General features: G+C 39.9%; 1 protein-coding gene across 5 annotated transcripts in view; it reads left to right on the top strand.

The window, feature by feature from the left end:
* Positions 1-28,000, top strand: part of PATJ (PATJ crumbs cell polarity complex component) — a 359,039-nt gene that overhangs the window by 305,146 nt on the left and 25,893 nt on the right. For all 5 annotated transcript variants that reach the window (XM_081486637.1, XM_081486635.1, XM_081486634.1 and 2 more), the window contains 8 exons: positions 1,032-1,115; positions 6,641-6,834; positions 9,317-9,464; positions 10,575-10,661; positions 14,096-14,210; positions 14,959-14,996; positions 18,547-18,669; positions 19,419-19,523. In XM_081486637.1, the coding sequence (XP_081342763.1) occupies positions 1,032-1,115; positions 6,641-6,834; positions 9,317-9,464; positions 10,575-10,661; positions 14,096-14,210; positions 14,959-14,996; positions 18,547-18,669; positions 19,419-19,523 (894 nt within the window). The remainder of the gene's footprint in view (positions 1-1,031; positions 1,116-6,640; positions 6,835-9,316; positions 9,465-10,574; positions 10,662-14,095; positions 14,211-14,958; positions 14,997-18,546; positions 18,670-19,418; positions 19,524-28,000) is intronic.

The raw sequence follows: 28,000 nt of genomic DNA, 5'->3' as shown, positions 1-28,000 counted from the left end.
ACATAGCAGTGGAATATTTTTTAAATAGTCTTACCAAAACATATAAATAATTGAGTTGCTCAGTCAGCTCAATCATGTCTGACTCTGTGACGCCTATGGACTGTAGCCCACCAGGCTCCTCTGTCCATGGGATTTTCCAGCCTAGAATATGATATATAGGTACAAATTCATCTGGAAAGATCCTTAGGAAACTGAGATAGTTGATGGTGGTTTTTTCTGGGGAGCTGGACTGAGGGCCAGGTGCAGAAGGCAGTCCCTTTCTAGTTCACCACACTCTGTAGTTTTGCTTGAGTCCTTTATATTGGTACTTTGTATGTGTTATTTTTATGATGATAAAAAAATTTAAGGTTATTAATTCAAAGAAAAAATTTTTTCATTCATTAACCGTGAGACACTTTCCTCAACCAAGCCTTCCCTATCTTAATAAATTGTCCTGATTCTGTGGCTCAGAATCCTGAATTCAGGAGTTAATGTGCCCAAGATTACACGATGCCCAAGAGTCAGGATTTGAGCCCACATCTATTTTACACACAGATCTGTGAATGCCCTCTCCCCCACCCCATGCTTTGTCCTCCAGGGCTAGTTCATTCCACTGAGTTCTTGTCTTTCACTGCCCAAGTAATGAGGCCTGACAGACCCCCTTCATCAGGCCACACATTTATGTCAAATCCTTAAATACCAATAAATACCTTAAACCATGTTTCAAAATATACCATAAAATGTAAATAAGAATGACACATAGTTCACCTCTAGTTTATACACAGCAGCAGCAGTACAGAGTTAACAGTAAAGCACATAGGGGAAGTTTAACTTGAAATGTTAGGCAAAACCAGTCCTAAAAGAATGAAATAATAAACTTAGGAAAAATTAATTATACCTCTGAATATACCATAAATGTGTATTTTGTTTAAGTCAAATAAAAATGGCTTTATTAGCAAATAGCAGATTATGAGTTGCTGCCTATAGTTTCATTGTTGGCTTAAGGAAAGATTTCTGGTTATTAAAAATTAATAAGCATTTGTTTTTTATAGGATGCTATAGTTATACATGAAGTCTATGAAGAAGGGGCGGCAGCCCGAGATGGAAGACTTTGGGCTGGTGACCAGATATTGGAGGTATGTGGTTATGCATTCTGGTTTATACCAGCAAGTATGGTTCCTAGTGACCTTGATCCAGAGTCATTGTACCGATTCACAGTCTTCTACTCACTTATGTTGTTGTAGTCACCAAGTTGTGTCTGACTCTTTTGTGACCCCATGGACTGTAGCCCACCAGGTTCCTCTCTCCATGGGATTTCCCAGGCAAGAATACTGAAGCAAGTTGCCATTTCCTTCTCCAGAGGATCTTCCTGACTCAGGGATTGAAACTGTGTCTCCTGCATTGACAGGCAGATTCTTTACCACCGAGACACCTAGGAAGCCCCTACTCAATTATATCCTCACTCATTTGTTTCTCAGTGTGACAAAACATGTACTTTATTCTTTTTTCTTTTTTTGATGTATATCAAATAACTGTCAGTAGAATCATGACAGATTATCAATCTAAATCTGTGAAAACTTTTTTTAAATTAAAGGGGAAGGTACATTTGATAATTCCATAATCAAATGAAACTATAACTTCACAATTTGATTTTTTTTGCTTCCCCGCTATGCATTACTAAAGTCCTTTCTAAAAACACATACATATAGATGTACTCATAAATATGCACATCTGGTATTTTAAAAAACTTTATTGCAGCTTTAAGTATTAATATTATTTTGTTATTCCTAGAAAGTATTTGCATCAAATGGAGGTCCCTGCCCTGGCACCTTTGTTTCCTACTTGATGAAAATGTAGAATCCTCTCCCTTTAGGTGGTATATGGTACTTATTAAAACTTGAAATGCTTAACTTGCCTCGTTTGAAAGGACTCTCATTTAGCAAAGGTGTTAAAGCCTTTTAAAAAGAGCTGAGGCTGGCAACATCTAAACTAGGGAATGGATGAATGGAAAGTTAAAGCCAGGCACTCTGGTAGGTGAAACTAAAGAGCTTTTTCAATGGTGTGAAACTTTTAGGCAACATTTCTTTCTTTCATTGGATGAATTTAATTGAATAGTTAACATTTTATGGTGGATATGTGCATTTTTGCTTTGCAACTTTAATATAGCACATTATGAATGACATCATAGAATTTTATTTTTCCCTTTGGTGGTTCAAGTCTGCCTCCCAAGATGAAACCAGAGATATAATTAAGGGCAGAAAACATAGGCAAGAAGGAGTTAAAAGAGAGACCAGGCTGACTGTAAATTAAATTCAGGGCAAGTTATAGGGTTTCTCTGCAGGCCTTTACTGTGCTTCATCATTGGATTAGGACATATTCCCAGTGCATTCATTAAGCTGCAAGTGTATGAGGTTAGAAAAATAAATGTAGCCTCTTTGGGAATTGACGTGACTGCTTTAGCATACAGCACCATTTTTTGGTGGTCAGGAGTTTTGAGGGTTTTTTTTTTCCCCCTCTGTAGATGTTCTAATTAACTGGTGCTATCATAATTGGCTTTATAGAGGAATAGATTGAATATTCTAAAGAGTACAGATACATACAGGTCTTGATACTTAACATGATTTGTAAGCCCACAAATTTTTCTGTAATAGTCATGTGGAGCTAAATCTAATATGTGAATTGCTTGATTGTGGCAATGGTTGCACAGGTATAAATTGTATATTTTAAATATGTATAGTTTATCTTATAGCAGTTATATCTCAACAAAAGAAAAAAATTTTAATTTATCTACTTGTTTTGAATAGACCCTCAACTGTAGCCATTCTCTTTCATAAAATATATTCATGTACAAGTGAACACTCAGGACAGATTAGCATGAAGAAAGCAAATGTGTTTTAAGTGCGAGGAGAATTTGAAAGGTCAACTAAACCATTTCCTGGCATCTGGCCGAATTATATTACCCAGTGTGGATGGATGGTCTACACTTCTCATTAAAGATAGCCAGACATGCTCTTCTCTTACACCAGGCAGGATCTTGTCCACAAAAGCATATTGTGTGTTTAGTTAAGAAATGTACCTCTCAGTTTGGTCAGGGAACATGTTTCCTTCCTAAGTAGCCTTAGATTCCATATTTGAACCTGTTCTAATTGTGGTTGCTGTATATGGAAGCATAATGAGGCCTAATCAGCCTGGGGTCTGCAGGTTGCCTCAAGAAGAAGACAGGCAAACTTTAGTGATGCATTTCCAAACAATGGCCTTTCTGCTCTTGAGAGTTCTCTGTATGGTGCAGGCTGGCCTTCATGAAAAGTGAAAGTGAAGGTGAAAGTTGCTCAGTGGTGTCCGACTCTTTGCAACAGCATGGACTGTACAGTCCATGGAATTCTCCAGGCCAGAATACTGGAGTGGGTAGCCTTTCCCTTTTCCAGGGGATCTTCCCAACCCAGGGATCGAACCCAGGTCTCCTGCATTGCGGGCAGATTCTTTATACCAGCTGAGCCACAAGGGAAGCCCAAGAATACTGGAGTGGGTCAGCTATCCCTTCTCCAGCAGATCTTCCCAACCTAGGAATCAAACCAGGGTCTCCTGCATTGCAGGCGGATTCTTTACCAACTGGTAGCTCCACCCCTGATAGTTCAGTTGGCCTTCCATGAATTTATGTTATTGTTTTATGTTAAATTAGGACAAGCCAGATTTTGCTTACAAATATATAGTGAAATAATATTTTAGCCTGGCAAGATTTATGATTCTATGATTAACATGGGCTGTTTTCTTTCTGGTTCTCTTTTTAAGGGTCAGTCCCTCCTCTTACCCTTCCTCTATTCCCGTTATCCTCTTCTATTTTTGTGCAAGTGGGAGCAGAAAGAATAGAGAGCTAATACCTGGTTTTCCCTGTGGAATAAAATCATGAGGAGCTGCTGCCCTAGCTTGGTTATTCTTTCCTTCCAAAGCAGCAGCTCACCCATTTCCCCACATGCCTTTCCTCCCCCAGGGACTTGATAGACCCCCATTGACAACTGGGGCTTCCTATGATCCTTCTCCAACAAGAAGCCCTGCTGTTACCACTCTGCGTCCTTTACAATCAATGTTCTAAATAATGCATCCAGGGCTTATGTAAGGCACTTAAGACATCACTGCACCATATTCTAACCACTCAGCAATGTTTCTCTTACAATTATTGGTGCATTTAGTGGTGTCTCTTGGTGGCTCAGTGGGAAAGAATTTGCCAACCAATGCAGGGGACATGAGCTGGATTCCTGGATCAGGAAGATCTCCTGGAGAAGGAAACGGCAACCCATTCTAGTATTCATGGCATTCCACTCCAGCATTTTTGCCTGGGAAATCTCAAGGATCGAGGAGCCTGGTGGGGTACAGTCCATGACATCACAAAGGGACAGGACTGAGCAACTAAACAACAACAACTTGATTCACAGATGAGAAAATGAAAACTTTGAACTTGCAACAGATCACTTTGATTTGAACAGACATCTTGATGCTGGTATTTAGAGTGAATTGCTTTTGTAATATTAGAATTTAATGACAGTGCTTTTAATTAAAAGCGTAATTGTTAAGGCCTTTCAAAGGGTATTTTAGAGGCTTAGAGAATTCACCTTCAGTCCGTGGAGGTAACTATTTTTCAGTTGAGTAGCAGAAGTGGTCTTGTGTGCCATCTGTTGGAATACAGGAAAATAATCAGCTCAGACCACATTTTCTGGAGACATTGTTTTCCCCTTTGTCTGTGGGTTTACCTTGTAAACAAAGGAAGTGTGATCGTGGGCCTCAAGTAATGATGAATGCTGTCATTGAGCACCAGCCCTGACTGTAGTTACTTCAGTTCCTTGTAAAATATGTTTCTATTTTCTGTCAATGATGTGTCAAGCCCTGTGCGAAATGTACTGCAGGGTTTATTTCACTTAATCCTCACAACAAAGTACATAGATACTATAATGATTGTTGTTATTATTATCTCTAATTCACTGAAGGCAGACTTGAAACTTGTCTTGAGTTATCTCTTTAAGGTTTCACATAGTAAGTTAAAATCGGCACTCAAAGCGAATTCCATCTATATCTAAATCCTATGCTTAACTATTGTTATTCTGGGTGTTGTTAATCTAAGTGATTCACAAACCCTCCAAGATATATCAGAAAAGAAAAAGCAGCTTGAAAATTAAGCTTTTAAATATTTTCTTGACTCACAACATCAACTTTAGATAATCACTCAAAAGTCACTTTCTCCAGGAAGGGCTCATTCCTCTTTTCTCCCATCTATATAATCACTCTTTAAGCACGAGTAGTGAGTCTTTGGAGTGTTAGAAGTGGAAAAGCCTTAGCCCAGCCCCTCATTGTATAGATGACGGAATAGCAGTCCAGAGATAGATGGGACATGCCCAAGCCACACAGATTGAGACCAACATCTTGAGAGAAACTGACCATGGCCTGGGCCTATCCTTCCCTTGGTTTGGCTCTTTTCATAACTATGACCTTGAAGAAGGGGCCTACGACTCCCTTCTTCTGAGTCTGGGTTACTGTGTCCATCAATTTGGCCCATGTGTCAAATTGACTTAGCAACATCCATACTAGAACTTTCTCTGTGGCTGGGGAAAGTCAAAGAGTGAGATGAGGCAGCACGGTATAGAGACTATGGCTGGAAAGATAGTCTGGGTTCATATTATGGCCCCTCCATGTGCTAGCTGTGTAACCTTGCTCAAGTCACTTAACCTCTGCATGCCTCAGTTTCCTCATCTGTAAAATGGTAATAGTATCAGAGAGTTCGTGTAAATGCTTATAAAGGGCTAATTTAATTTCAATCTATGGATCAGGAAGATCTCTTGGGAAAGGAAATGGCAACCGACTCCAGTATTCTTGCCTGGGAAATCCCATGGACAGAAGAGCCTGGTGTTCTGTTCAACCCCATGAACAGAACAGTCCATGGGGTCGCTAAAGAGTTGGACACAACTTAGCAACTAAACAACAACAACACAACCATTTGTTAAGTGAAAAATAAGTTGGCTATGATTCCCATTGAACAGACAAAGAAAATGGAGCTTCACAGAGGTTACACGACTTGCCCAGATTCACATGACTGACTAGAAGCAGGGCCTCAGTTTCACTCAGTGCTGTTTCTAGTATATTTGCTGTCTAACGCATGGCCCTGTCTGTGCTCACTCAGATCCAGATTCAAATCAGTGGACTTTGGAAAGTCTTTGACCGTGTCAGAAATACCAGCTCCTCATTTCCTCCTGGCCTGTTCTGAAGTAGTTGTGATATTAGCAATTAAGAGTGAGGATGTCAAATTCAATCAGCAAACTGAATCCAAAAAATGCTGACCAAATACTAATATTTATTTCCCCTTTGACCTCAACTGAATGAACCAAGTAGTCCCTGCTGTCTCATGTTGAGTCCACAGTAAAGTTCACAGCTACCTAAAATTGCATATCATGTGACATTATCATGTGACAATCACCTTCTGTAATTATTTGGGGCAGGGGAGTGTAAGGGCCACATCCATTGTACTTGAAGCAGCTCTGACCGCTAGTGGGCACTCCCTGTGTGCTTTGGGACTGGCTAGAAATTTCTAGAGGTTTTTCACTGATTGGGTCAAGGAGCTGCTGAAGGCAGAGAGGTCTCTGCTGTTGCATCCTGTCTCGGATGCCTGTTGTTCCAGGTTAATGGGATTGACCTGCGGAGCGCCAGCCATGAAGAAGCCATCACAGCCCTGAGGCAGACCCCCCAGAAGGTGCGGCTGGTGGTGTACAGAGACGAAGCACACTACAGGGATGAGGAGAACTTGGACATTTTCCCAGTGGATCTGCAGAAGAAGGCTGGTCGAGGACTGGGCTTGAGCATCGTTGGAAAACGGTAAGGAAATGGTGTCAGAGTCAGGATTGATCAGCCTTGTTCCTTCAGCGTTCTAGGGACTAAAGCCGATAAACACTGAAAGATAAAGCCGTGTATAAACTAATGATGTGATTCCTACAATTAACTTTTTTATGACTATTTGAATGAGATAGGTCATGTTACTAAGCAAGACCTTAGCCAAAAAACATATCATATAAAGATAAAACTCTAACCCAAATCAACCCAGACTGTTCCAACTTTTTTCCTCATAAAAACAGTTAACAAGGTTCTTTCTACTTGGAGTCACTTAGATCTAAGGCTGGCAGGGGTTGATTAAAGGGACCATACCTAAGAAACAGCTGGTATCAAGAAAGAGATTAACATATACAGTGTTGGGTTAGGAAAACTGCTCTACCATGGAGTGCCATGTTAATTTCATACTCTGTTAAACCAGTTGAGGAGTTACTGAAACTAGCTGAGTTGACATGGTCAAGAGATATTGATTCTTCATGACAGTAGTCTTCTATTAAGAAAGATGTCCTGCAAATAATAGCTTGCACCAAAAATATAGGTAGATCCTGGTGACCAGTCTACTCTTTTGAAATCTATGCTCCTTACCCATGTGATAGGAATTGCAGTAATTATTTCAGAACTGTATTAGTAGACTAGAGAAATCAGTAACATCTTGAAACCGTAGTTCCAGCTTATTGGAACTGTAGTTCCACAGTTTATTGGCTTTAGATATCTGCTGCTGCTGCTAAGTCGCTTCAGTTGTGTCCAACTCTGTGCGACCCCATAGACGGCAGCCCACCAGGCTTCCCTGTCCCTGGGATTTTCCAGGCAAGAGTATTGGAGTGGGTTGCCATTGCCTTTATTCCAACAGGGCTGTAGGATTTTCATGTGATACCCCAATATAGCCTTAAATGGTATCAACCATATTCTTAGGAAGAATCGAAGTTGATTTTATATATTGTGTCATGTACCCCCACTGACCTCTGATGACTAGCCTAGTGCTTTGTTCCAAATGGTCAGGTCTATTATTAAGATATTAGCTACCATTTTTGAGCACTGGTTTTGTGCCATGTACTGTGTACTCATGATCTTATATTTTATTTCAGCACCTTAAAACCATCACTTTGGAAATGTATTACAAAACAAAAGAGCTGAGACTCATATTTATAAGCATACTCAGTACACCTATGGGTGCAGAATAACTGACAGAGCCCACGTTGAAGCTTGCTTTCTTGTTGTGATCATACATGTGCCTGGAGAGAGTCCTTTTAGAGTAATGGTTTTTTCTTTATTGTCTCATAGTGGATTGATGAAATAATCTTCATACAACATGAGCACTTTAGATTGAGTTTGTGAGGAACATTTACATTCTTAGCACAAAAGGTTTTATTGTAGAAGACCAGATGTATAAGCTGTCAAAATCCTTTGCCTAGCAATTCCACAACTAGGAATTTATCCTAAATACAGGCTTGTAGATGTTATTCACTGCACATTGCTTGCAGTAGCTAGAGAAGTAAATAACCTATATTTCCATCAACAATTTACTAATAAATGAATTTAATGAATAGTATAGTTCCTCAAAACATTGGGTAAGCTCCAGGTGGAAATAAAGACCAATTGCCAAAGTGTGTTAAGTGAAAGAAAGAAAGTTAAAAGAAACAAAGCTGGAGGGAAAAAAAGACTATATGTTCTTTTATATCCATTTACACACATATATACTATACACACGTGCATTGCTTATGTATACACAGAATATTGGTCTTCCCAGGTGGCTCAGTGGTAAAGAATCTGTCTTCCAATGCAGGAGACATGGGTTCAATCCCTGTGTTCAGGAAGATCCCCTGGAGGAGAAAATGGCAACCCCCTCCAATATTCGTACCTGGGAAATGCCATGGACAGAGGAGCCTGGCGGGCTATAGTCTATGGGGCTCACAAAGAGTCGAACACAATTGAGTGACTGAGCACACGCACACAGAATGTCTCTTGGAGACAATAAAGGAATGGGAGACACTGGTTATTTCTGAGAAGGGAATTTGGGGACGGGGAACACAGATGAGAGGGGAAATTTTCAAGGTCACCCCTTTTTAACCTCTTGAATTTTGAGACATATACTTATTTATTCATCAAGTAAATATAATTAAAACCTTAAAGTAATAAAGGCAGGGAAAGAGAGGAAGAGTGAGAAAGAGACTAGAAACAGATGAGATGATAATAATTGAGCTAGTTGCTAAAGAAATAATGTGTATCTTTTAACATACACTTAGCTGTTTTTTTAAAGTGAATTTCCATTTCATTTCACTAAAATTATCCTCTTGCAGAAATTATGCCCTTGGGCCAGTGACAGTGAATAATACAATAGGCAACATAAATAGATATAAGCTATTTAAAGGGTGAGCACTCTGAGGCTTATCATTTGGGAAGAATATCTGTAATCTCAGGTTAATATAGAAATATTGGGTTGTGCCATTACTCTGCTTTATGGTATTCACAGAAATGGAAGTGGAGTGTTTATTTCTGACATCGTGAAAGGTGGAGCCGCAGACCTTGATGGGAGATTAATTCAGGGAGATCAGATCTTATCTGTGAATGGGGAGGACATGAGAAGCGCTTCCCAGGAGACGGTGGCCACTATCCTCAAGGTGAGTCCTTAGCTGCTTTCTGCCTGGCTGGTATAACTCAAGTCCAATGGGAGTGGTTCTAATTTAGCTTTTTTATAAATGTGTTGAATTTTATAAAACGCATTGTCTAGTTTTTTACTAGAGACCTAATCTCTGGTTATTTTAACCAATTAGGAATAACTCCTAAAGAAAGCTATTGTATTGACTAACAGGATTGAAGGGAACCTTGTTTGGGGATTTAAGCTAGTTTTTCATGCTTTTGAGAATTCCAAGTACCCACAGTGTCCTCTAAAATCATTCGACGGGGTAGGTACTCCTGGAGTCACAAAATGTATCCTCTTCCCTCTTGGGTTATATTATCATGAGTTCATCAAATCCAGCTTTTATTGCTTGAAGGAATATTAAAAATGCTAAAGACCAAATTGTCCATCTCACAATGAAATCCTGACAAAGTAGAGTGGCATGCCCAGATACCAGAGCTGTGCTTGAGGAGTTTTTCTGCCTCTCAAGCTGTTTCTCACTGAGTCTGTAGAGTGACTGGGGCTTAAGATTCCCTTCCAACTGACTGTTTCTGCCACATGGACCCTACCTGCCTTGGAAGAAACTGGTGAATAAAAATCCTTGTAAATGGCCATTCAGCTCTCACCAGTGTATCTTATTCTGTTTCACAAATAATAGTAGCTGTAGGTGCTTTTACAAAATAAATGAATTCTGTTTCTTTTAAAATCTTGATTTTCTAAAATAGTTAACTATCAGTTATTTACTCAAGAGAGGACTTGTATCAGATTACCCGTCTGTTACCTCTGTGTTTGATTTTCTCCCTTTCACCACTTTTTCTTCATTTCACTGCTCATAAATACTGTCATCAGAAGGGAAAAGAAAAAGGAGGTGAATTGAAATGTAATCTTTTTAACATGTTTGAAGAAGTTAGGAAATCGTGAAATGAGTAGCATTGAGTTGATAAATATTTTTGACCTTACGTGATTTTTTTGATAACTGAATTTCCTTTCTACCTGTGACCTTCATCAGCCATTTATGTTCTCGGCTGCAGAGACTAGTGGAGGCACTAACTTAATAATTTAGGATACAGATGCTACTGTTTTTCACCTGTTCTTTTCTCGCCTTCCCCAGTGTGCACAGGGACTTGTGCAGCTAGAGATTGGAAGACTCCGAGCTGGTTCCTGGACCTCCTCGAGGAAGACATCGCAGAACAGTCAGGTTGTTGATGGCTTCCTGTTAGACTCACTCATTCACCTGTCCCAATTGGGAGAAATTTTCCCGTTTCATAAGTGATCATTTGGAAATAATATGTAATATATAGCATAACCATGACACTAAGTTTGCTGTACTTTAATGTGTTTGAAATAAAAAATGAAAGGTGGGATGGAAACTCATTAATTCCTAGATTTTTCTTTCCTTTATTGCCTGCAAATATTTTCTTGGAACCACTTTTCTCTCCCACTATTCTATATTGTCTAGGCATTGCATATACACAGCTGTGTTTATTTAAAAAAAAGAAGCAACATCTGGTGGCAATTTGACCCTCATTAGCACAACATTGTTCTATTCATTCAATTAAATATTGCTATAAAGTTAACTTGTGAATAGCCACTCACACATGCTGAGGGCAGTTAATGGTATATTCCTGGGAGAGCAAAGTATGCGGGTTTCTCCTATAGGAGGGAGGCCTTAGTGGGTGATATTTTGTGGGTTAGCAAACATCTCATGTTTATTTGCAACACTGATGTAAATGCCACTTTTTTTCCTAACAAAGTATATTTCACTGTATTTTTTTTCCACTGTGATGTCTGACAAAATCAAGATGGTAGACTATATGTTAAGTCTTGTTTCGTATATAATGAAACTATAGAAACGTACATGTGACTCCCTAATGCCCTTTGTGGGTTATTAGATGGGCCTTTGTTTTGAGGTTAAAAGCATGACGACTTTTGGTCTCCTTCCTGATTTCCTTAGGCTTAAAACCTCTCCAAGGCCTTTGTTTGGAAGGAGTTCTGATTTTATGGTTAGCCCACAGGTGTTTCTGGAATCCTATTAGCTGCCCCTTTTGCCTCATTTGTGTTAGGAAATGAGTGAAGAAAAATACCATTGTTCAGATAGAATCACAAGTTAGTTGGCTTGTCTTAGATAATTTTTAGGGCAAGCAAACCTAGTAAACATCATTAAGTTTTTGGGCTTTTTGTTATATTTGCATTTCTGGCTTATGTATTGGGCAGCAAATATCATGAGTATTAAAAGACAGTGGTGCAGTAGGATTCCAGACATCAATAAATGGTGAAAATTCTGATCAGACTTGTATCAAAAGTGGGAACCTGAGATTCAAAATAGTTGTCTTGGGGGCATGGGCTCAATCGCTCCATTGTGTCCAACTCTTTGCAACCCCATGGACTGTAGCCCACCAGGCTCCTCTGTCCATGGGATACTCCAGGCAAGAATACTGGAGTGGGTTGCCATTTCCTTTTCCAGGGGATCTTCCCAACCCAGGAGTTGAACCATGTCTCCTTTGTCTCCTGCATTGCAGGCAAGTTCTTTACCACTTGAGCCACTGGAGAAGCTACTAGTTGTCTTGGCTTCTTCCTTAATGGAAGATTCAACTTAAGTGATTTCGTCAATGCCCCATTGTACATAGGGGTTAGAATGTAGAATAGACAATACTGGAGATGAAATTTTTCTTCCTGGAGAGTACATGAAGGTTACACAGAAGAAAAGGAGTTTGATAAACTGAAGAGAACGAGAAAGCCTCCCAGACAGAGAATGTAGCATTGGCAGAAGCACAAAGGGGTGCAAGGAGCTCTGGTGTTTTTAAAAAGAGTTTGAACTGACAGGTGAGGTGGTGGGTAGAACTGGATTTCTGTCCTTGAAGAATGTATATATGCATCCAGGAGATTAATAACGTTCATACCCAGGTGAAATACAAAGATAAAAAATTTAGAGACCCTACCATTAAATGTCAAAAGCCCACCGTTACCATTTATCGGGTAGGTAAATGTGAGCTGTCATATTTTGGAAACCTGGGACGAAGTACCAAATACTTTTCTCTAACCTCTTTACACAGAATTTTCATTTCAGAGGAGAGAAGTTTAATTCAGTTTTAAGAAAACAGCAAATATATTTTATCCTTACTTTATCCTTAAAAGTAAGACCCAAATGAAATGAGTCTGCACTGATAGGTAGCTAACAGGAAGGAGGCCAGTAGCAGGCTGTGAAAAGGAAATGTTCTGCATCTTCATGAGCTGAAGACCAGTCCACGACCCAGATGGAGAAAAAGTGGAACCTATTCCCAAACATTTCCCCTAACAAAGAAAATATAGTAAAATATTAATTTTGGGATCTAGGTGGTGTGTCTACTGTATCATTCAACTTTTCTATAAATTTGAAATTTTTCATATTTAAGGAACATTACAATATTAAACAACTTGCATCATACTAAGGAAATGGATCAAATCATAATTTGTCAGGTGATAATTGTAGTCTTAGATTTACTTGAAAATTTTGAGGCAATTAAGGCATAACCTTGAGAATTTGATAGAAAAAAGTTCCTTATTCATTATTGATGTCATTGTTTTGTGCATTGGGAAGATCCTTCACTGTGCATATGATTTTCATTAAATAGCCCTAGCCAACGATGACTATAGATTATCTAAATTTATTTAAATAAACATTAGATTTATTTAAAAGGACAATAATGAAGGTGGCACTAGTAGTAAAGAATCTACCTGCCAGTGCTGGAGACATAAGAGACTTGGGTTCAATTCCTGGATCGGGAAGATCCCCTGGAGGAGGAAGTGGCAACCCACTCCAGTATTCTTGCCTGGAGAATCCATGGACAGTGGAGCCTGATGGGCTATGGTTCACAGGGTCACAAAGAGTCGGACATGACTGAAGTGACTTAGCACAATGGAGGTATAACAGATTGAGCTAAATTATTACCAATGCTAGGAAAATCTTTGAGAAAATTTTTTAAAAATATTCCTAAGATAACATATTCCCTTGATATTTGCTGCTTTATCTTACAGTTGAGCGTTCTATATAATCAAGTTCCTGTTAATATAGATTTTCACTTCAGTTGCTCAGTCATGTCCAACTCTTTATGACTCCATGGACTGCAGCACACCAGGCTTCCCTGTCCATCACCAATTCCTAGAGCTTGTTTTACCAAAATAGTTCATGTATCCGGGTAATAAGAAAATAAATGTTAACTGCACCCCCAAATGACACTGAGTGTCATTAACTGATCACATGTAAACACTGTGTAACACACTAGGAAAATGTTTCTAATTTCATGTGGCGCACAAAAAGCTGAAATTACTGCATGCTTTCTACCTTGATGATTGAAACCGTGTATAAAAGCACATATAGTTTTTTTTTTTTTACAATATTGTAAAGTAATTAGCCCCCAAGTAAAATAAATAAATTTATAAAAAAAAAAAAAAGCACATATAATGGAGAAAGTAGTGGAGCAAATGTTAAATGGGATTATTTAGGGTGATGAGAGAGGGAGTGTGAGTTTTCCTTTTTGTTTTCTTTTTTGGCCTCCACAGAATTTTCTATTACATGGTTATGGTTACTTCAGTAAGTAAAACAGTAATAATAAGTAAGAATTTCTAAAACTGACCACTGAGCTTCCTTTTCAGGGGAGTCAGCATAGCACACACAGCAGCTTCCACCCTTCCCTGGCTCCTGTCATCACTGGCCTGCAAAACCTGGTTGGCACAAAACGAGCTTCAGATCCTTCCCCCCAAAACCCAGGTATTACTTCAGACACACCATCAGCAAAACCATCCTGTTACCCAATTTATTTTAAAACTTAAAAAAAAAAATTTACTGGAGTATAGTTGATTTACAATGTTGTGTTAGTTTCAGGTGTACAGCAAAAATGTTTTTAAACCTTTGAACACAGCCACATAAGCCCCAAACTTTCTGAAAGCCCTGTTCTAAAGGAAGGAAAGCCATAGAGATAGTGTTTGGAATGTGCCTTAACTTCACACATGAAAAGGAGAAAAGCAGAAATCTAAAGTACTTCATAAAGTAAAACCATTTCCAAAGAGAAAATTTAAAGATTATGGGTCACTCAAGGAAGGTCAGAGTGCATATCCCATCATGGGTGGGGCAGGGAAGGGGGTCTTTTTTAAGTCTTTCCTTGGGTAAAGTTATCTTTGATTAAGGCAGAAAAATGTGCAGTGAGACACAAATGGCTCACCCTCCAAGCCATTTACTCACCATATTCTAGGCAGCTGCCGCTATAGTCCATCAGCTTTTGTCAGACCAAATGATTATGGCCACATCTATCTCAAACAGAGAGGACTTGTTAAAAATAGAGGACATAACCCCTGATAGATGGTCACCAGTTAGAATTTTGATAAAGGGTATAATGCCTTCTTGCCTCAGTATTCTCTCCTTAAAGACCTAGAAAATGATGCCATTTTCATGGGACAACATTATATCCTAGATATGTTATCTCTTACTTTTAAAAAGTTAATTTGTTGCTTCTTTATAGGCACAGATGTGGGACCAAGGACCGTTGAGATAATCAGGGTAAGTCAATGATTTTGTTTTTGTTTTTTCTGATTTGTTTTGGATTTGCACAATATGTACATCTTCCCCTCAATGCAATGTATTGGATTGTTAGTGTGCTCTTTTAAGTTACTGAAGTAAATATATGGTCTATGTAACACAGACATACTTAGCAAAATAAAGCAAAGCACATTCATGACCACTGTGAATTTGTTGGTGCATCCCATTCACTTCATTTTGTGTACCATGTTTAAGTTTTATAAAAACAAACAAACAAAAGGTATCAATGAGACATACTGTTGTAGCTTTCCTTTTTTACTTTACAGCATGGACTCTTAGTCATGCGAGTAAGTATTTTTTGACAGCATATGGCATGATTTTTCTCAGTTAGCATAGTATTCCATCATATGAATGTGCTGTAATTTTTCTTAGCCAATGTCCTCTTATTAAACAAGTAGCATATTTCTCAACTTTTGCCATCTTTTATAGCAAAAGATGTCTTTGTATTTTCTTTTTGGCTCATATCATGGGTGTTTTCTTTAGGATTATTTCTCAGAAATGAAATTGTTGGGTCAAAATCCACACTTGTTTTTTAAAGGAAGAGTTGACTTGTTGGAAAAGACCCTGATGCTGGGAAGGATTGGGGGCGGGAGGAGAAGGGGACGACAGAGGATGAGATGGTTGGATGGCATCACTGACTCGATGGACATGGGTTTGGGTAAACTCCGGGAGTTGATGATGGACAGAGAGGCCTGGAGTGCTGTGATTCATGGGGTCACAAAGAGTCGGACACGACTGAGCGACTGAACTGAACTGAACTGAACTGATACATAATGCTAAATTGCTGTCCCGAGAAGACTGTGTAGGATGCATTTCAGTTCATAAAGTCATCAAATCCTAATTTTCAGACTCCTGTGTGATATTCAGAGTGTTAGAAAGCACTTTTATTTTGCTCATGCTTATTATTAAATTTGGGATTCAAGAAGTAATGAAAAAATTATGACTTTGTTGTATTCATAGTTCAGATGTAGTAAAGTGATATCCAGCTTAACTGGGTTCTTTGGACTCAATTATAGTTATGTTTAAAGACACTTTACTGTTTATTAGCTCTATGACCTTTGGCGAGTTACTTAAGCTCAATTTGCTCATCTGTAGATTGGGCTTATAATACCTCACAAGGTAAATCTTGTTGTTTGGATTAATGAGGTCATGCACACAGTGTACTTAGCAGAATACCTAGTTCATCATGAATGTCCAGGAAGTGGCATCCTTTATCATTGGCTACAACTTTGACTAAATCTGCCTGATTATTCCAAGTATCTTTCCACTAGAGTGGCAACTCAAATGTTCCTTGGATGGGGAAGTTAAAATGTACCAATATGTGCATAATTATGGATAAATGAAAGAAACATCATAATGAATTTGAACATAACCAAATTATTCCATAAATTTCTCATTCCGAGATTTACAGCATATCATTTTCTGCTTTCTTAGTCATTTCAGCTGCTTGTTTTTACAGGCTATTATAAAAAGGCCAGTTCCTACCCACCCTGTTTTTCTACATATAGTCAGAGCAAAAACTTTATAATGAAATGCATCTTGCCATTTGCATGTAGGGCTTTACTACTGATGCATTCAGATGCATATAGAAGCTGGGCACAAACTTTGGAAAACAGGATGTTGAAGTTTTTTCTTGTATGTTTTTTTTGTCATTCTGTTCTTTTTCCTTTTTCCAACTTTACTGAGGTAAAATTGAAGCACACTGACCTATGTATATTTTTAAGTGATCAAGTAAAACTACAGAAGCCTTGCAACCCTGTAGGTCCTTTTTCCCAAACCACTCCCCTAACATGTATGTCCTTGTTATCATATATTCACAGCTGCATAATTTGAGAGCCCTGCCAGACAGTGGTATCATCTTGGCTTTAAACTGTCCTACATATTTGAAAGAACTTAAGAAAATTGGTCACATTTCCCTGGTTCTTTGCATTTCAAGTAACTTGGGGTTTTCCCAACCCTGCTGAATGTTATGCTATATAGACCCTGAAGAATGTTGTTTATGTTTTAGCAGGTATCCACCCAGTTAGGCTCATATTGCAAGTTATGCTACCTTCGATGAGTGGTGGTTCAAATTTCAGTTCAGTTCCCAAGAGTGGGTCTGTCCCTCACAAGTGTGGCTTAGAGTTGAGCTTCAGAATTCTGTGGGTTCACAGGATCCCTCTCTCTGACTCTTTCTACTCTAGTTTTCTTCCTTCATTCTCCAGCCATCAGGTCACCTTTTCCTGTTTCCTCTGACCAGAAAGATGAGTTAACTTCAAAGTTTTAACAATTTGCACCAACTTTATGGGGGCTTCCCAGGTGGCACTAGTGTTAAGGAATCCACTTGCCAGTGCAGGAGACACAAGAGACTCGGGTTCGATCCCTGGATCAGGAAGATCCCCTGGAGGAGGAAGTGGCAACCCACTCCAGTATTCTTGCCTGGAAAATTCCATGGACAGATGAGCCCGGCGGGCTGCAGTCCATGGAGCTGCAAAGAGTTGGACACGACTGAGTAACTGAATACAACAACAGCCAATTTTATAGCCCTTTGACTTCAGGACAAAGCTGTATGGAAAACAACTGGAAAATACACCCTCTGCTGTTGTTTCTCCAAATTTTAGCTCTCCACCACAATTTGAGTTTCTTTACTTTTCAGAAGCCTCAGGTAGTTGTTCTCTAAGATTTGGCAAGAGGTCTTCATTTTAATCAGTAGGAGAAAGATGCTATAGGGTATGTATGCCACCATGTTGAAACTGGAACTTACCATTTGTTCTTTTAGTGATTTTAAAAATATTAATCCTGTGATATACATGTAAGAGAAACCTGGACAAAGGCCAGGGTCTCTTCAGCAGGGTCAGAGTGAGCCTATTGGTCTCACCTAGTAATCTTAGGGAACATTTTCAGCCACGTGTTACTTCTCTCTCCAAACTCTGTAGTCACTACAGTGGGCGTCCTTGAAGATCCTTTGTTCTAACTCAGTCCTACAGCTCCTTCAGAGCCAAGTGTGTTTGTTCACACCCAGAAGAGCATGATATGTGCGGTAATTTAATCATAAACACCATATGAGGATATACTTGCCAAGTCTGCATCAAAATTGGCCACTAAACAGCAGTAGCATAGGGTTTGCTTTTTTCTTTCTTTTTTTTTTTTTAATTTTTTACTCCTACTGTTGCATTTTATTGAGCTTTTTCTGTGGTCCAGGACTGTACTATATCACCTCCTTTAATCCTCAGATCAGCACTGTGAGGTACGTGATTTTCTTTCCACTTTATGAAGAGATGGAAGCTCTAAGAAGTTAAGGAACTTCCTAGGACACCACCCCCCCATCCCTCTGCCCCAGCTAATTAAGTACTTCTTCGGTTAATGAAGAGCTGAAACACTGGTCTTTCTGACTTCAAAAGCACTGAAGTTAATTCCTATGCTCACCTGACCTCCTGCATCACAGAGGAATTTTGTTCAGCAACTCTCTGGGGACCATCAGGTTGTGGCTCTTTGTTAAACATGTAAGCATTGTTTTTCTTCTTTTTTTTAGGAGCCCAGTGATGCCCTTGGAATCAGCATTGCTGGAGGAAAAGGAAGTCCCTTAGGAGATATCCCAATATTTATTGCCATGATTCAGGCCAGCGGTGTGGCTGCACGGACACAGAAGCTTAAAGTAAACAGAGCGGGTGGGGAAGTGCTCACACCATGTGATGGGGTGGAGTGGGAGAGGACGTGGTTGTCAGGGGCAGTTGGTTTCAAATTGGAATTCCAGCAGCCATCAGAGACCCACACTGTGGGCAAAATGCATTGGAGACAGTTTGTACCTGAAATTCATTATGTCCCTAAGCATATAAAAATATTATTGTTTATATCAAAGCTTCTCAGTGAAAGATGAAATTGTAGCTCATTTGCAAAGCTTCCCATATCATTTTTAGCACCACGTTCCACCTGAAATTGATTTTCACCTGAGAAAGATTTGACCTTAGAATCTTCCTTCTAAAAGCATCAACATTCTTATGATTTTTTTTTCCCCACCACGCCTTAATCTTAACTTAGGTAGAAAAAAATAAAACAGAAAATATTTGGCTTCCTCATTAGAGCTTCATTGAACAGGTAATTTGTGCACCCCACTATTACTAGCAAATAGATGTATGCAACACCACCATTACCCAGGTACAAAAGTGGCCTGCTGGGCCTTTTAATAATCAAATCTGACCCCCTTCTTGTTTTTCTGATTGGTCTGTATTTGGGCAAAAACCATAAAAATTCCTCATGCTTCTGGAACATGCATACACAGTAGAAACACAGAATCTTCACAATAGCCACAAATGGGAAATATGACTTACAAAGAATTTTAAGCATTCTTCTCAAATTTAATTTTTCTTAATGATAGTGATTTTTCTCCCACTTTTGTACTTCCAGGTTGGAGATCGGATTGTCAGCATTAATGGGCAACCTTTGGATGGGCTGTCTCACGCAGACGTGGTTAATCTGCTGAAGAACGCCTACGGGCGCATTATCCTGCAGGTATTGCAATCAATGGAACGCGCAGCTGGGAGAGGCAGATAAGTGGCGAGCAAAAACGATTGAGCGTCACTGGTGATTGGACATCACCGCCCAGCAGGGTGCTTGCTGATGTGAATTATGAAGGTTGAAAGCAAGAAATTATTATTTTTATTCAGAAATTCTTTAATGCCACCCATACAGGCAGTGAGCATGATTATATGAAAGCATAACAAGGGGAGAAAAATTACTCTTTGCTTCACATGATAAATCAACAAGGCTTTTAGCTTCTGGTGTTCTTTTGTAAATTAGAGTTTGCATGGAATAGGAAATGATTTCTTTTCTTATATCCCAAAACTGCGTCTGAACTGCCCAAGTGCTGTTTCTTCCAGTCCGTTAACGGACAGGAAAAGTAACAGTGCTTTTTTTCCTGTAGCATAAATGATTGCCATCACTGCTAGATACTGCATAGTAGTCATCAACTAAAGCAGACAATCATATTTCAGCTGTGGTCCCCAAGAGTATTCTCCAGCGGCACAGGGAAATATACCAGGAAGTAAAAACAAGGTGTGCTCTTAGTCACCCCTCCTCCTGTTTCAGCACTTCGAATATCTCTGAGATTGATGTCATGCAGTGAGCTAGAGGCAGCGTGCTGGCAGCCAGTTTCATTACTGAGCTCCCCCCAAAATCTATGATTATAAACACCATCCTTCTGCAGGGGTAATATTAAATGGTTAAAAGGTAAAAAGAATAAAACCCACCATTTAGTATCTCAGAGAAAGGGCTAGCTAACCCCTCCAATCATTCTAGTCTTTAAATAATAAGTTCGAATTGAAAAACCATTACTTTGGGGAGGAACAATTCATGGTGCTTAAGTCTCACCATCTCAGAGGTCTAAGTCCAAAGTGCCAAAACAGACATTTAACAAAAGTCAGTGGCTTTCGACACATAGAAGGGAACTGTAAAATACTGCCAGGGGTTTCCAGGGAGTTTATGTGACAGGCAGCGTATTATTCAATGATCTGGGTCCCCAGAGTGTTCATTTCTGCTGAACACAAATGGAAACGGTGTGCGCTGGGTGTAGAGTCGCAGAGACGGCTTTCTTATGTCCTGATCCTCAGGGTTACCTATCATTTCGCCTTCCACCCCTCAGTCTTCCTCAGAGCCTGCAAATCCTGGCTTTTTCTTGTTTCCAGCTCTTGCCATTCCTTCGAGTTATGCTGACCCCTAGAGGCCATGCAAGTGCAACTCTTCACAGAGCTGTGGCCCATCAGTTATGCAGGATTTTACCAGGAATTTATTTCAAAGGATAACTATGTAAAGGAGGGGGTGGAGGGTGGGAGGAGGGAGTGCGGAAAGTGTTTCCCATAGTGGAATCTAGTATTATTGACTTTTTTATTTTCCAGTGTAATTTATTCAGCTCCATCTTCTTCCCAAAGAAATGAGAAGACACAATGTGAAAGTATAACATTCACTATGTAAAGTACTTTAAGTGGAAATGAGCTCAGGGTCTCCCTATGCAGAATTTAATGCTTTATTCAGCCAGATTGCCACTATTAACATACTTCTGAAGGGATTCCTTATTTTTCCTATTTCTGCATTTTAAGAAAATGACTTTTGGTTTCAAAACGTTCTCTTGCGTTAATCACATTAGGTGGTGGTGTTATTATCTAACAGGTGCTGTTAAAAGCTTGATAGAATCCTTTGGGATTTTGACAGTTGTGATCTACACAACTCTGTATGTGTATGTGTATGGGTATGGGACATATGTGCTGCCAAAAGCTTTAGAGACAAAACTCGGGAAATTCTTACATCTTGTGTCAGACGCCTTTCAGTTACATAGTCGTATTCACTTTAATTGAAACAGTGTGCATGGAGTGGTACCAGCAATACAGTATCACAGCTTACTTGTCGGTAGGTGATTATTTTTGTTATCAGGTAAGCCAGTCCAGTGGCAGAGCAGTAGGAAGGTCAGATAATTGTGTCTGATGTTGTGGAAAATACTTCTTGTTGGTGCACATGCGAAGTGATCAGCAACTGCTGATGGCACAGGGAAGATTAGGTCTGGGTCAGCAGACCGCAGGGTGGAGAAGGGGAAGAGAGTGGAGAAGACCACCAACACTTCTGGAAGCTTCTTCCCATAGTTTAAATTGCTAGTGCTAGGTATAGTAAAGAAGCAACCATTTCTGCCCTTAAAGTCTGATGGTATCTTATTGTCAAGTAAAAATTGGTCAGTGGGAATTTATTTGGATGTAGGGGTCGTTTTAAGTATTCTCATCTATATTTGGAACTATAGTTTGCCTGGTTTTGAAAGTTTGCCTTGTTTAGCGCTTTTGTCTATGAATTATCATACAACCTTTTTTGAACAAAGCCAGGTAACCCAGACTCTTATAGAAATTTTTGTTTGTTTTTACCTCTTTCTTTGAGAACACGGAGGATAAAAAGAGTGTATCAGGGATTTTTGTCACTACAGTAGCCTGTGGGGCTTTCTCTGGATCCAGACTTTTTAGAGTATACAATGTGGATTAAGGCAGCAGTAACTAAACTAGGAAGTACAGGAAGGGTATGTTGGGAGAGAAGAGAACATTGTATTTGGAGGCACCCAAGGTAGAGATATCCAGCAGACAGAGGAAGTGTGCTACCAAAGCTTGGGGAGACATCAGTGCTGGAAATGGGATAATATAGCCATCCACAACTTCTTGGGGTTGACATTCCCACTGCCTGACACATTATACTTCATAGTTATTGGCTGAGTAAATAAAACAGTAGAGACAAACACAGAGAACAAGACTTGGAATCAGTAACAACTATGGACAGCAGGAGAAGGAATTTCTTGGCCAACCCAACAGCTTATGCTTTTCTCTTTGAAAGCTTTAGAATGTAGTGTACAGGTATTTTTCTTCTTTTATTTAACTTGCTCACTTATTAATGGCCCTTAAGTTAAATTTACTTCATTTCTTGTTTTTTTCTCTGTTTCTCCTTTTTCAGTTCCTCGATGTTGGATGCTGGATCTCCTGAATTAATCCTGTGTCTTATTTTTTCTGTTTCATTTTCAGTCTAGGGCTCCCAAGAGAGGTCACTGTTTTCTCTATATTATCTTGAGCATGGCATGTCTCTCCTAACCAGCAGTTGGGCCCTTTTACATCAGTTTTTGTTTGTGTGTGTTCTGGAAGATGCCCTCAAGGACCTCCCAGACACACGCTTATTAATCCCCCTGACTTCCGACTCTTCTGCTTTCTGAGAAAATTATTTTAGGATATACTCCAACAAAAGAGGAAAGTAAGAGAGAGGGAAGCCAGTGGATCCAATGCCAAGGAAAAGGGAAGTCCCAGGACTGCTATGCAGCAGGCAGAGAGAACAATTTATCCAAATTGGAGCAGGGGGACCAGAAGACTCTAAGAGAGATGCCTCTGAATTAAAGAGCAAAAAAAGAGGAATAGATAGATTACCTTGTATATTTAACTGAATTGGAGGTTTAAGATCGTTGGAAAGTTTGGGGCTGAATTATTATAATATATAAAAAATTAAACAAAATGAGATTATTATTAACCTTGAGGACAATAAACTTGTACCAAAGAAAGGGTAAACATACAACAGTAGTCAGCTCAATATGAATAACATTTATGTAAGCATTTTAAGTCATAATAAAACCAATAGAATGAAATATCATGATGCATGAAATATTAGTAGCATGACAGTTTGAGATGTGTTCATAGGAAAATGTGAGAGTTAAATCTTTGAAGTTGAAATAAGATTGTTGGAAATTGTTAAAACTACAAAGGTTTAAGTATTTAATGCATCTAAAGAAACACAGGAAACAAGTAGAACGTAAAAATATAAAAGGTAAGTGTAAGATTTTGGCAAGCTAAATTTTCATCTGTTGGAATAAGTAGTCTATAGATGTGATCGAGTCGTCTATAGACGTGATCAAGATGATAAAGTTCAAAGTAGTCTTATAAAATTATTATTTAGCTTATATCTCTAGAATTGAAAAGAGAAATATTCAGTATGTCTCTAGGGAATAAGAGTGTTGAATTTTTATCATGTACTGTATTACTTAATTTTAAATCATGTGCACACAAAAGGAAATATCCTAGAAAAATAGAAAAGAACCAGGAGTTAAGAATACAGGTCCTAGATCCTAAAGGAGAAAAGAATTTTAAGAACAGCGCACTTACAATGAGACAAAAGTAAATAAAACTGTGGGAAGAAGCTGTCAGATCAATCACTGGCAATCTTTAAAATAATTGATTTCTCTCTTTCGAAGTTGGTGGCAAGTCAGTAGAATGCAAAGGAGTAGTTGGGAGCAAAGGACATAGAAAAAAAGATGGAGGTGATGTTATCTGAAAATGAGGGTAAGGAGTGTTTCAGAGCATTTGAGTCTGATGGCTTTCCTTTGAGGATAATCATTTTCTATGAATGAATAAAGAAGTGATTTTGACATTTGAGAAAAGGGCTTCTCAAACCTCAGCATGCTCCAGAATCATCTGGAGGGCTTGTTAAACAGATGCATTGCTGGGTCTCACTCTCAGAGCTTCTGATTCTGTAGGACTGGGGTGGATCCGCGAATTTCCCTTTATAACAAGCTGCCAGGTGTTGCTGATGGTTCTAGTTCTGAAACCCAATCTGAAACCCACTGAGTAGTGCATCCTTTAGAGATGAGAAAAGATTTGCACTGCTCTTTTCTCTATGTCTGGAATACCCATCTTACCCCACCAATATCCCCTTTTTATGAAGGTACATGTGAGTAGTTCTTAACCTTGATTGCCCAATCAAATCGCTGACTCTTGTATCAGTTCCTGGGTCTCACCCCATGGAATTAATTGGTCTGGGATGTGGCTTGAACACTGGAATATTTTAAAGCTTCCTACACGATTTATTATGTAGCCAGGGTTAAGACCAGCTATCTGTGAAGATTCCTTATGGGTATAAAGCCAAATGGTGCCAGAAAGAGGGTGATAAACTTCAGGAAAAGGACCAAGAGCTAACGTTTGAAAGTTGAAGTGATGACCTCAGGTAAGTTCTGTAGGACATGTAGGTTTTAGTGTCAGAAAGCTGAGTATTTTTGAATCCTCTTAACTCTTCAGCTTCCTCTAGGAAACTGGATCATTGCTCCTTTCTTCCAAAGTTGCTGTGAGGATTAAATGAGGTGTAACATTTTTGTACTACAAGATTTTGTTGTTGTTGTTGTTTAATTGCTAAGCTGTGCCTAACTTTTGTGACCCCATGGACTCCTCTGTCCATGGGATTTCCCAAGCAAGAATACTGAAGTGGGTTGCCCTTTCCTACTCCAGAGAATCTTCCCGATCTAGGGATCAAAGCTGTGTTTCCTGCATTGCAGGAGGATCCTTTGCCACTGAGCCACTGGGGAAGCTCACTATAAGATTTGGGTCCTAACAAATCTAAAGGCTAATCTCATTCCTTTACAAGACCAGCAAGTCAGGAAAGTTCTAGGCAAGAAGCTCAAGCTTTTATGCGTTGTAATGTCCTGGACGTACATTTGATGCAATGTAAATACTTACCTGGAAAATATTTTCACTTCTCAATTCTTCAAAACATAATCCACCCCAAACTTGTTTTTGAGCAAATGTACTCATCCTAGGGTCTATGCAATAAAGACTTGTGTTTTATTATTCAATTAGAAAATGTACCAACATACATGGCTCTGATATAGAACATACAATTCTGATTGAATGTAGTTTTGTTTTTAACAAAAAAAAATTATTAAATGCCACAAGAACCTAAGTAAGGCATGAAGAGAGAGCATATCAGAACAGATACCTTCCTAAGGTCAAGGTTTGAGGAGACAAAAGTCTAAGGAGATAAATATTGAAGGAGAAATGCTCTGGGAGGGGGAAGTTCATTTGGAGGGGGAAACATGGAGTGAGGGGCTGGGGCAGTTGGAGGGGGAAACACGGAGTGAGGGGAGGATTCACTGGGAGGGGGAAACACGCTTATTGGTTCTTCCTCTTCCAGGGATTCACAGGTCTCTCTTTGTTCCATAAGTTGAAAGGATAAGGCCTCTTCCCCATCCTTCATTTCACACATCTTGCCCTTGAGTGGAGTGACTTCCTCCTTCTCTTCTTTCCTTTCACAAGTCTCCCCCTCCTCAGGTGAAATGATTTCCTCTTCCTCTTCCTCCAAATCAATATTCTGCCCCTCCTGGGATAGGGAAGCTTCCTTTTCTTCTTTCAAGTCCATGGTCTCCCTCTCCTCAGGGAAAGAGACCTCCTCCTCCTCTTCCTTTGGGTCAGTGGCCTCCCTCTGCTCAGGTAGACATTTACTGAATGTTTGACCCTAACACAGTTGCGGAGATATGAGAAAACAAAGTACTTTCATTAAGCACCTGGTGAATCTAAGCTGATGAACCCACATGGCAGCTTAGGACACTCTGTTAATTTAGTACATGTATCCCCATCACCCAGCAGTTCCATACCTAGTTCTCCATCTTAAAGAGCCTCTCTTGGGATGCTTATCACAGCACCATGTGCAACAATGGGGAGGAACAGAGACTTAGAGGACTTGCAGGTTTTGAACCAGGTTAATGACTATGAAGGGTAAGTGGGAGCAAAGAGCACATCTGCCTCCTCCAGGCCCCTGGGGGCCTGAGGAATGAGAGGAAGGGTTGCTGACCTGAGTGATGTAAAAGGGCCAGACCATAGGTTGTGGGCCTACAAGTTGGAGCTCGCCTTCACCAGGTCCAAGGACTCCAGGCACCACGGCTCTTTCAGGTTGCACAGACCTTAGACCTCATCACCTCAGGACCCGGAAGCCTCTCTGCCTTACCCCAGAATCCCTGTCCATTGCATTCCCCGACCCGCTCTCCACTTAGAATGTCTGTGTCTGCCTCTGACACTAGGTGACAGCAGTGGCAAGCCTGCTTGTTGCAGGGTGAGGAACACATTTGCTGTCCTCAGAACCTACTGTGGAAATTTGCACTCAGTAGTTCAAGATTTACTTTAAACAACAACAACAAAAAGAGCAAACTTCCTGTTAGCCTGTTTGTCTCCCCCTTCCTCACAAGTTAAACACACAAATTAAGCCCTCTTCCAGTCTTACCTCCATGCCTGGTCCCTGGTGTCGCTGGGTGAAGAGCATTTCAGACAGCAGGGCTGAACCAAGACTCAGCCCAGGTCTCTGTCTCCTCAAACTTGTATCTAGCTGAGCATACCTTTCCAAGATCAGATTATCTCCTTCTACAAGTCATCTCTGGGAGACCAATCAACTCTTAAGACCAAGATTGTTGATGCAGATGCCTTGGGGCTATCAAGTCATTCTGGGGATGATGGGTTTATCTCTTTGTTTCTCTGCAAAAGACCAAACTATCAGTGAAAATCCTTCCCATTTCCTATCCAGCCCCTTGTATTCCACTTCTAAAAAATAGGCAGGAGCTGGAGGATCCTAAGTAGCCCCTAGGATTTAATATTATCGGTTGTCGAGAGGCCCTTTTATTTCAGGGTAGGGATCAAGCAGGAGGCCTTACCACCCTGTAAGATGGTGCTGCCAAATGTTTTTGTATTTTCTAGCTAGATAAAATATTTAACTTTTACCCAAATAGAACTATGACTTCAGTTTCACAGTTTATATGGGCTCCTGAAAGTTTATTAAAGTTCAAAAGCTTTCTTCCTAGAACATCCATGGAGTGTTTATTTCCTACATCCCAAACCCTCTCCATGTAGTACTAGAGGGGAAGCGTGCATCTTTCCCTCCTGTTGCTAAGCACCCACTGTGAAGTTCAGCTCTGCTTTCAGCTGCTTGTTTGCCTCTCTGCCCTTCACCCTTCCTGGCTCCATGTGTAGACTCTAATTCATTATATGCAGGATGAGGCGTATCTCCTGGTGTGAGGGTCCAAGACCAGGTCTGTACCCTTTCACCATTGGTCTCACACCACATGGGCTTCCCAGGTGACACTAGTGGTAAAGAACCCACTTGCCAATGCAGGAGACATAAGAGACACAGGTTCGATCCCTGGGTCCTAAAGATCCCCTGGAGGAGAGCATGGCAACCCACTCCAGTATTCTTGCCTGGAGAATCCCATGGACAGAGGAGCCTGGCGGGCTACAGTCCACAGGGTCACAAAACAATCAGACATGACTTAGCAGCTAAACAACAACTACAACATAGGAATCCCCTTCACCATATCCTAAATCCATAGAGTTTGAGTCTCTATTTGAGTGCTTGCTTTGCAGGGGCTCATGTCCTAACCATCTGAGCCTTTCCATTCTGTAACTGCCTTAGTTGCTAGAATTTTTTCTTCTTAAAAAGACCCCAAACCGGTCTCACTCTGTTCTGTGGAAATTCAGAAAATTGAACCCCATGTGCTCTGTTCCTTAAGAAGATTTTAGGTTTATTCATTTATTCATTGCAAAAATGCTTATTAAGCAATTATTGTATGCCAGGTACCTTCACACTAAGTAGCTGTCCTTATCCTTCTGAATCCTGTGATTGGGTGGGAAAGACTGTTCAGTCAGTTTAGTCACTCAGTCATGTCTGACTCTGCG

Source organism: Giraffa tippelskirchi, chromosome 5 (assembly GCF_054371585.1).
Source record: "Giraffa tippelskirchi isolate mGirTip1 chromosome 5, T2T-mGirTip1v1.2.pri, whole genome shotgun sequence".
In the NCBI taxonomy this organism is placed as follows: domain Eukaryota; kingdom Metazoa; phylum Chordata; class Mammalia; order Artiodactyla; family Giraffidae; genus Giraffa; species Giraffa tippelskirchi.
Note: the sequence above shows the minus strand (reverse complement) of the source record. Positions and strands in the feature narration are given on the sequence as shown.